This window comes from Haliotis rufescens, unplaced genomic scaffold, assembly GCF_023055435.1.
Source record: "Haliotis rufescens isolate VD_foot unplaced genomic scaffold, xgHalRufe1.0.p SCAF_9, whole genome shotgun sequence".
NCBI classification, from domain to species: domain Eukaryota; kingdom Metazoa; phylum Mollusca; class Gastropoda; order Lepetellida; family Haliotidae; genus Haliotis; species Haliotis rufescens.
Genome location: NW_025964383.1, coordinates 34098637 through 34108969, shown reverse-complemented (window position 1 = coordinate 34108969; position 10333 = coordinate 34098637). Strand labels below are relative to the sequence as shown.

General features: G+C 38.0%; 1 protein-coding gene across 2 annotated transcripts; it reads left to right on the top strand.

Annotated features, from left to right (window-relative positions):
* Positions 1-2408: 2408 nt before the first annotated feature.
* Positions 2409-8601, top strand: LOC124147767 (arylsulfatase B-like). 2 transcript variants are annotated; one of them, XM_046518523.2, is made up of 14 exons: positions 2409-2557; positions 3006-3117; positions 3400-3451; positions 4409-4512; positions 4744-4850; positions 4982-5046; positions 5215-5316; positions 5905-5968; positions 6180-6277; positions 6748-6884; positions 7255-7313; positions 7479-7602; positions 7806-7948; positions 8307-8598. In XM_046518523.2, the coding sequence occupies exons 1-14, from the start codon at positions 2461-2463 to the stop codon at positions 8477-8479; spliced, it is 1437 nt and encodes a 478-aa protein (XP_046374479.1). In that variant the 5' UTR covers positions 2409-2460; the 3' UTR covers positions 8480-8598. The 2 variants fall into 2 exon arrangements, with proteins under 2 accessions (XP_046374479.1, XP_046374481.1); XM_046518525.2 differs by lacking the exons at positions 3400-3451; positions 4409-4512 and having other exon boundaries at positions 8307-8601.
* The last annotated feature ends 1732 nt before the right edge of the window (positions 8602-10333 follow it).

The window sequence follows — 10333 nt, the reverse complement described above, 5'->3', positions numbered from 1 at the left end:
TTTGATTCACTGATACAGTTGGTGATTTCGGTCCAACACCACTTTGGACTGTTAACGGTAGTTACATCACGGCGTGTCAACTAAATATAGGAGGAAAGTCCATCGTGATTCAAGAAGTAGATATTCAATGTTTAAACAGTTTGCTGAAACCCAACAGCAAAGGTATGGTTCTGACAGATAAATGCTGCAAATCCTGGGTGGTGTGGCCAAGAGATATAATTCTGCATTGTAAATCACGGCGCATTAGACCATTAGACCAAGGAAGCTAGGTACCTACTGACCACACAGCAATGTTCAGAAAAAAATCGTTATGATAAATAATAATATTATTCATATCATTCTTTGCTGACTTTATTTGTCATGTTGTTAAAATGTGTGAACCGACGTGAAACACTCACAGTACATTTGATGCAAAATTATCACTTGGAGCCCTATTCAAAAGCATTAGCCCTTGAACAAAACCCTACCCTGTACACTACAGCTTACAAATTATTTCAGACGTTACTACCATGTGTCATATCTTGAGGGGGCCGTGAGGATTCCAGGTCAGGAAAGAGACCCAGCAACCTATGCAAGAATTAAAGAAAATTGGTGAAAGTACGTCGGGGTACCTGATTTCGAATACTATAAAAAAAAAATTGCATACTTATTCACTCACTTGATTACCAAATACTCACTACTTCAAGTAGTCTCCTTCAGGCAAAGTATATATACTTTCCAAAACGCGTGGGAGATATTCGAAAACAACGATGAGGTAGCCAGCGATGGCAATGAATGAATGGGAAAAAAGGAAGGTCTTGGTGTTACATGACAATCAAAAGAACATGTTTGCGGTGTATTGTGAGGGTGCAAAGAACCAAAAAAGACGGCAAGGGTGTATGGTAAGAAAGTAAACGCTTGAGGTGACTTGATCAGTAATAGGTCATGCCCCCATGATTGGTCAGACGTTCGTTTGAAAGACTGTCCCAGTTTTGCTAACATAGCGGGTGTGGCTTTTGACGTATGGTGTACACGTATCCGTCCTTGAAGTGCTCTGTTTGGGAAAACAGTCAGGACTCGTGGCTGGCCATTGCATTCTGGTGATGTTTTGCTGCGGGATGTATTAAGTTAAGATACGTGTACGGTGGGCACGAGCAGCATCGTCTTGAAAGACAAAACGTGGACCAGAATGATGCACAAACGGCACAACTATTGGCGCCAGTATGTTGTTTCGGTTGTGCCGTCCACCTATCCTTCCATGGACAATATACAGTTGAGTTCTGGCAGTCATAGTGATATGAATATAGACCCATCCCGAAATATGTTATGTTGCTTTATGTGGACTTTCGCATGGCGTTCGTTGGGACGCCTAAAAAAACGTCCACGCCTTTCCTATCCTCTGATACATATGACACCATGGGCGATTACTCCGTATTCAACGCTTCAAATACAATTGGCTTCCGGCTAGAATATGCTGATTTGTTAACGGTGTACAATACGTGGTCGCCGAGCAAGTCAGAAACGTAACCAATAATTTGATATGGTGTTTGGGCTCAATTTCTTTAAGCTTGGTTTCTGATTTGTCAATTCTTAACTTGTTCTGGACCTATATGTTGTTGAACACATTTGCCACATCGCTTCTAGTTTGAAGCATGTCAGTAGGAGTTCATCACGTTGTAGACGACACATTTCCAATCTGATCACAAATACTGCATTAAAGCAGAGAAGGAAGCTCAGGAGTTACTTTGGATAATGACAATTGACATTATTAATTGCTCCGAGAATTTTCACGACTCTTCACACAAGTTTCTAAATTACGAATGACGCTCCAAACATATGTATGGAGGAATTCCGTTTTCCACGTGCAATGTTTTTTTGGCGTTTTGGGGCGTAAGAACGGTTTCAAAACCAAAGCGTGGCAATCATTTTCCAAAGCTGGTCTTTCAACTGACGACCTACCATAATATTTATATTTCATGGTCCCCTACTTTGTTTTGACAATATATGAGTAAATATGAGTCATGCCAAATATGCCTTTAATTCATCTGTTCATAGGATTAACTGGCCAGCATCGCATATTGAATTATGTATTGTATTTTTCAAACATATTGTACGTACCTAAGATCTACTCTTACGAACGAATGCAGATAAAATCTACAATAAAAATGTCATCTTATTTTCTATATCTGACTGGACTGCATGTCACATTTGTTGTTGCATTTTTGTCTGGCAGCAATGTATACTCGTATTACAGTCGTTGTTACCAGTCTGCGGTTGATGGTGAGAGAACTGATGTCCAAACTGTTTCGTGTAGATTCTTGCTCGCTGTTTTCATATAAGTTGTTTAAGGATTCCTACTTGATTTCTCAAATACCAGGACATGTAGGTCAAGGTTGAGATTATGCTTTATCAGTCCAGGCTACACAAACATGTAGGCAGACAGTAGAATACAGTCTCATTTAGGTTGAAGGAACAAATGTGATGGGGCTTCAACAGATCCTTGCTCTGTTCCTGTTTTTCTTATCATTGTCATCGGCACAGCGTCCGAATATCGTGTTTATTGTGGCAGATGATTTAGGTGAGTGTAGATATTGAAGGCAATTACAAAGTGATTTAATGAGAAATACCCACTGTAACAGTATGACATTCCAAATGTGTCTTTTGTCAAAATAAATATAATAACACAGTGGTTGTGTATACCAACTCACAGTCGAGTTTTCATGGAAAACCCTGTGTTTGTGTGAGTGTAGATATTGAAGGCAATTGCTTATGATTTAATGTGAAGTAGCCATTGAAGCAATATGTCATTTCAAAGTACACATATTAACACAGTGGTGTGTACACTCCAGCGTTGGAAATTGGCATTAGTCCTATAATCCTTGCCGAACTGCCTAACAGTTAAGGACTAGTAGAAATTTGCTATTTTTGAGGGGTTTTGCTATATAGAATCATTATAAGGACTAGTGGACTATAAATGTAAGTTTCTACTCTCTCATGGCTGTTCATTCAAATGTTTGTTTATACAGGCTGGAATGATGTCGGTTTCCGTAATCCGGACATGAAGACCCCAAACATCGACAAACTGGCCACAGAGGGAATCATCTTTGAAAATGCATATGTCCAGCCTCTGTGCAGCCCGTAATTTGTTATATTATTTCACTCTCAATGTTATGAAAACACAAGAAACATAATAAAAGACATCGATTGTAACGCCAATTCTAATTATGTAAAATATGACACACACATCAATAAGTTGCAACAGCCATTACCTTAAACTGTATATAAATACATTTCTATTAACAATTTAAAACAAACAAAAGTAGCAGGGGATTGAAGAATAAACTTGATGTAGGTGGAGCTTGCTTTGCTAAAGTGCGAATGTTATTGTAATACACAGATATCAGTCACTCATTGTTTCAGATCCCGTACAGCTTTTATGAGTGGAATGTATCCATTCCATGCAGGCATGCAGGTGATTATGTCTTTACACTGTAGATCAGTCCCTGAAAAATTGCTAGTTATATTTAGTGATATTATTGTGCTCTTTGAAGGAGGGGCGGTCGGGTAGCCTAGTGGTTAAAGCGTTCGCTCGTCACGCCTAAGACCCGGGTTCGATTTCCGACATGGGTACAATGTGTGAAGCCCATTTCTGGTGGCCGCCGCCGTAATAGTGCTGGAATATTGCTGCGGCGTAAAACCATACTCACTCACTCACTCACTCTTTAAAGGAGGTTAACCTCTTCACTCATTGTTTGATTGGACATATCTAAGTGCCGTATTGTCAGACTGATCACTTCCACGCAAGCATGCAGGTAACTATGTTGTTAAGTTTATAAATATTAGCACGTAAATTGATTGAAAGATTGGTTGTTGTTTAACGCCGCACTCATCAATATTCCAGCTATATGACGGCGGTCTGTAAATAATCGAGTGTGGACCAGACAATCCAATTATTCACGTTATGAGCATCGATCCACGCAAATGGGATGCGATGACATGCATCAACCAAGTCAGCGAGCCTGACCACCCGATCCCGTTAGTCGGCTTTTACGACAAGCATTGTCACCTTTTAAGGCAAGCATGGGTTGTTGGAGACCTATTCTACATCTGATCTTCACGTAAATCAACGCATTGAGCTGGGTATTTACACTTCAGATCGTGATGTAAGTGGGAAGTCCCTGAACAATTACTAGTTGTTTTTAGTGATATTCTTCTGCTCCCATAAGATTTGCCCCTGTATTCATTGTTCGGTTGGACCTGTCTTTGAGCCGTGTAGTCAGACGTCTAACTTTATTGTTTGTTGAATTTTGAAATAGCCAGAAGTATTGGTAGTTCTACATCTCTCTGTTGTTAATCTTAATATATGATTTTCATTTTACGTCACCTGTCTGCATATGGAAATTTCTTACATAGGCAAATTCATATTCAGCATATGGCACTAAACCATGGCCAAAACGTGTGTGTGCCCCTCAACTATACATTCCTCCCCCAGGAACTAAAGAAACTCGGTTATGCCACGCACATAATCGGAAAGTAGGTATCATGCTACAGTAAGAGGAAAAAACAAAACAAATACTGATAAGATATACATGGAATAAATGAAAGATATACTGTAATATTTAAACCTGTATTTGTTACTTTAGATGAACAATTGTCATTCTTAGATACACCAATGTACGAGCATTCATACACCAAATTACAAATGTGATTATTTTCAAATGGCTGTTTGACGCTTTATACTCATCATATGAAATATCTTTTCAGATGGCATCTTGGTTTCTGCAAGTGGGAATGCACACCAACGTACCGAGGCTTCGATACTTTCTTTGGTTATTACAATGCGGCTGAAGACTACTTCACTCACACTGCTGGTGCGAATCATTCCGCTTGTATGGTTGTCTTGAAGCTTGTTTTAGATTTGGTTTCAGGTATTTATGTTTCAGTATCAACCCTGTACATGAAAGCAGATTTATAATAGTGTAAATATTTCATATGTCAACAGGGGGTTACTTAGACTTCAGGGACAACAAGCTTCCTGCAAGAAACTATTCTGGTGAATATTCTGCTGTAAGTATGCCACTTGACATTGTTTTGCTACTAACTTCAGTTACAACTGTTATACCAATCACGACTAATTTTAAAATGCATATTTCCTGTGATACATCTGACACCTCTGGGAGTCGTGTACTGATTCGACCATTGAATAAATTCCTTCTTACCTTTACCTTATTTCAGTTCACATTCGCCCAGAGAGCCGTTGACATAATCCATCGTCATGATGTATCACAGCCGCTGTTCATGTACCTCCCTTATCAAAGTGTACATGCTCCTATTGAGGTACATGAAAAACAAAGTATTGAGAACGTGTACCTGTTTTCTTTTACCAGCCTTTCTTGAGGGTTGAGCAAGTTGTCTGTTTTTCAACATGCTCGGCAGTTGGATTATTTCTAAAGACATTGTTGTCAAGAGATCATATGTATATTTACGATTGAATCAATTCATTACAATTTCAATGAGCAATTTCTGATTGATGCTAATTTGATGATTAAGGATGATGATCCTGAGGGTGATTTGTCATTTGTGCACAATGTAAATGGACCCGTGAAGATGCCGGGGTAGAATAGGTCGTCAGCATCCCATACTTGCCGTAATAGGCGACTATGCTTGTCGTAAAAGGCGACTAACGGGATCGGGTGGTCAGACTCGCTGACTTGGTTGATACATGTCATCGATCCCAATTGCGTTGATCGATGCTCATGATATCAATCGCTGGATTGTCTGGTCCAGAGTCGATTATTTTTCAGACCGCCGTCATATAGCTGGAATATTGCTTAGTGCGGCGTTAAACAACAAACAAAACAAAACACAATGTATATGGGTATGTTCCGTTTGTCAATGTGTGTACCTTAATATTTGACATCACAGGTTCCGAAGAAGTATGAGGATATGTATCCGAACGTGATGAACGAAGGGCGAAGAAAGTACAGTGGTATGGAATTTTATGTATTTGCCAGCTGTTTCTTTAAAAAAACTTGTCCCTGAAGTCCTCATATTTTGTTTCTCAGAAAGCATCATGATTAGTGTTTCAGTAAAGTTTGTATTCCTCTTGATGAGTTGATTTGACCCGGATAAAGTTCACACATCATGACATATTTGAAATATTGTTCAAAGCTCTGGCAAACTATTTTCATTCCCAACAGGAATGGTATCTGCCCTGGATGAGGCAGTGGGAAATGTTACCCAGGCCCTGAAAGATCGGGGCTTGTTTGAAAATACTCTGATTTTATTCACCGCAGACGTAAGTACTTTCAGTGTCATCAATGGCGAGATTTTAAATAAATTTTGTGCATAAATGATACCCTATTTTTGAAATCGGAGGCGGCTTTGTGAATTATGACACATAAGGGAAGACTTCCCGTTTTTAACATTAAATATGGCTTGCCAAAAACCAACAAAAGTATGCTTTTTGTCAATCTGGAATCCAGGGCAGCAGAACTAGTATTTTTTTCCTGTTGATAGTTTTATAATTATGAATGAAAGAAACATGCCCTCAAGAAGTTCTATGTTATAATCATACTTTTCCAATGATAGCTGTGTGAGACAAGAATACGTTGAACTGCTATATGTGCATATTTGTTTCATTTAACGAAGGGTTAAATACATTTTCTTGACAGTTACATTAAACGGTATTTGTTTTTCTGGATAGTTATGTTTCAACACACTGCTAATCAGGTCATTGTGCCTTGTATGAAACCATTGATAATTCAGAATGGAGGTCATATTCAAGCGTATTCCAACAACTGGCCTCTGAGGGGAGGGAAGTTCACGATCTGGGAGGGGGGCACTAAGGGGGCATCCTTCATGTACGGTGCTGGGCTCCAGAAGACAAGGACGAGATACGATGGGTAACACCACAACATACAATTAGACCAAACCCAATAATCCTGTTATAAAAAGTCCTGATCCAAAGTAAAGTAAATGATCCTTATTCGAACTTCAACAAACATACGGTTGGTCAGTAAAATGCAAAGGGCTGTATAAAATTTCCTATTTCGAATGCTTGCATAATCATTTACACATTGTTACACAACTGTAATCGCACAGAATCTTATAATATGTTAGTTTCTTCAAAATGCACCTTATAGAAAATTGTATTAATACCTCTTATTTATTATTTAGTACATAAGCTAAAATTATTGAGTTGCAACAGTCAGTATTTGGTGGCTTTAAGCATGGGTTTTATTATATATGTGTATCTCTCCTATCACGAAACAGGATGATCCACGCTGTCGATTGGAAGCCTACTTTAGTATCTGCTGCTGGGGGAACGCCAGGTAGGGAGATTCTCATTGATATTTCACAATTGCAATAAGGAACACCTATTTTGTAACTTTTAATGTGTCGTTTGTTGATAAGTTGATCAGTTGTTTCGTAAAACAACCCAAATCGGCAAGGTATTACGAATTGTTTTTACACCTTTCATTGTATATGGGGCAAAGAACCTACCATTGATGGAATGAGTCTTTGGAATTCGATTCGAAACGGCCTCCCCTCACCAAGGACGGAGTTCATCTACAACATTGACTACTTTGAAATTCCAATGGAAGGTCATGCTGGAATAAGGTATTTTAGGATGTTTTATCATCAAACTAGATAACATGCAACAGGCTGTAAGAATAACCTGTATGATTTAGTACGGCGTTTTTTACATTTACATTGATGACCTTCCTATTTCACATGCAATATCACATGCCATTGAACTAAATACATTCTTAAAAGCAAACAGATACTTGTTTGATGTGGTGGTGTCTGCATTCTTGTATTAGAGTAGGAGACTACAAGCTGATCCTAGGGTACCCTGGAGAACTTGATGGCTGGTACAGACCCATGAACGGAACCCAGGATGACATATATGAAGAGCCAGTTTACATCAAGGGAGATGAGCCAGTCCAACTCTTCAACATTCGAGGTACACAATTATTCTACATAAGAGTCATAGGTCATGTCTTTCCTAGATCTTCTAAGTGGTGATCACACAGTACCTAAAAACATCTATATGTCCTGCAGCAAAGCTTAACATACTGTGTGTTTGGATTCGGCTCGTGATTTGATCGACCCATAATAAAATACAATCAATAGATAGACGAACCCACACATACCGATGGTTTTCAAGACCTGGTTTGTGTTAGGTTTTCATCATCCTATATATACCAACTTGATCCATACCACAGGGCACTTTCTGTTTCCAAGAGATGTGCAGAATATATATGAATGTATATTGTTTGTAAATTTCTATTCCCCGAACAAATATTCTGATACATATCCAGAGGATCCAACTGAGCACAACGACCTTGCACAGAAGACGCCGGACATGGTGGCGAAGTTGCGTGCTCGGTTTGAGGAGTACAAGAAGACGATGGTGCCAGCCAATTATCCCAATCCAGATCCTGCATCTGACCCAAGAAAGTATGGAGGCGTTTGGAGCCCCGGGTGGTGCTAATCAGATGTATTTATATCCAAATATTGATCATGCCATATTGCTAAATGTGTATTTTGTGCGCACATAATAAATGAAAATGTGTCACCAATCTTCGTTCATGTTACTTCATGACGAGGTATTTAATTTCAAGCATAGCCATGGTAGGCATAATAAAATTTGCTTTTTTAATTTTTTATTGTTCAAGTTGTAGAGTAATACAGTATTCCGTCAAATACATATTTCGGATTTCATAGAATGGCACAATACACATTTGTTAAAGTTATTTCTGTCATCCTTTAACATAGCACTACATTTTTCGATTGAATACATGTTTTTAAGTAGTTTTAATATTTATTTTCGGCTTGATTCCTTTGATTCCACATACATGAATATGCCTCTTTCCCAATAAAATTGTGTGACTGAATGAAGTATAAGAGAAATAAGATATTTTGTCAAATTCTTTTGTGAAAGATAATTATAAAGCCAATGTTAGAGATTTTTCCAAAATTGTTTAGTTTCATTACATTGCCGATGGCCGATGTCCCCACTGACAGCATTACAAAAGCTACCTCTACTGAAATCTGTATTGAAAATCTACAAGTTTTTCATCCTTCAGTTTACATCTATAAACAGTTTGTTTTTATCTTTCAATTAAACTCACAGTAAAAGTGTGATTGTCATTTATAACAATTTCTGAGATTATATTAATATTATATTAATTTATCATAAAAAAATACAGCGCCTTTAACAGGTTTCATCAGATCACTTAAGCTACTGTTTATATACACATTCTGTGAAATTATTTTTCTAGTTTTCCTGATTGTTGTGTTTGTCAATAAGTCTGGTATATTGAAAATTATATATCTATATAATGTTGTACCTTTGATCGGATATTTAGCTTCAGTTCTTCAAATGGCCCAATCCGTTTTCATTCCATATATCTTTATTTGGGTAAATTCTATGATAAGCCCATTGCGTTATGTAGTATGGTGCTTGTTTGAAGTTGTGATTAGGCAAGATAAATTAATCAATCACTGATAATATTCTAGCTATATCATGCCGGCCAAGACATCAAAATGCTGTAAATGTGGACTATCTCCCACATTTGGACAATATCAACCATCTGATAATGTTTCAATTAGTAACACAAACACGCTTATCGCAAAAGCTCGCAAATATATTTTCGTATACAGATTTCTGCGATCGTTCGAAGATAAATTTGTATCCATGTTGTTGTATTTCTTGTTTACAGTTGACTTGCTTTTGCATGTGTTTGTGACGGATACCACTGGTGGGGGCGGAATACGCTCATCTTCAGGCGAACACCTAGTATTATCACTCTGACAGTGATTTATGAGAGCAAGCTCGTGATATGGTCGGAAATGTACAGGGGACTTCAAATCAGTTGTCCTCTTAGTCAAGAAGTAGTCATCCCATGATCACCAATTATGCTTTGTTACACAAGATAAACATAGCCTGCTTGGAGTGACACTATCAAAACAAGGGAACTTGGCCAAGAAGTTGAAATTAAGCTTCATATATATTGTTGGTCTGATATCGTTCATTATTGGTCAAATAACCAATTCCCTTCCACTGATTTTCCCACCTGAGCAAGAAATAAAAAAGATCAGTGAATCCAACTCAATTTGGAATCATTATTAAAGTATCTCAACATGAAACCAAAATGGGTCGGTTTCAATAGTATGATATATTTCTAGTTCTGTTGGGTAAATCACGATGAGGGAACTGGCCATTTGACACTTAATTAACAATACCTGAACGTTCAGATCAAACTCTATCGTGTTTTGATTTTGCCAATGCGAGCTGAAGTTCGAAGACTGTTGTATTAAACGCGATATTGATTATATAAATCAA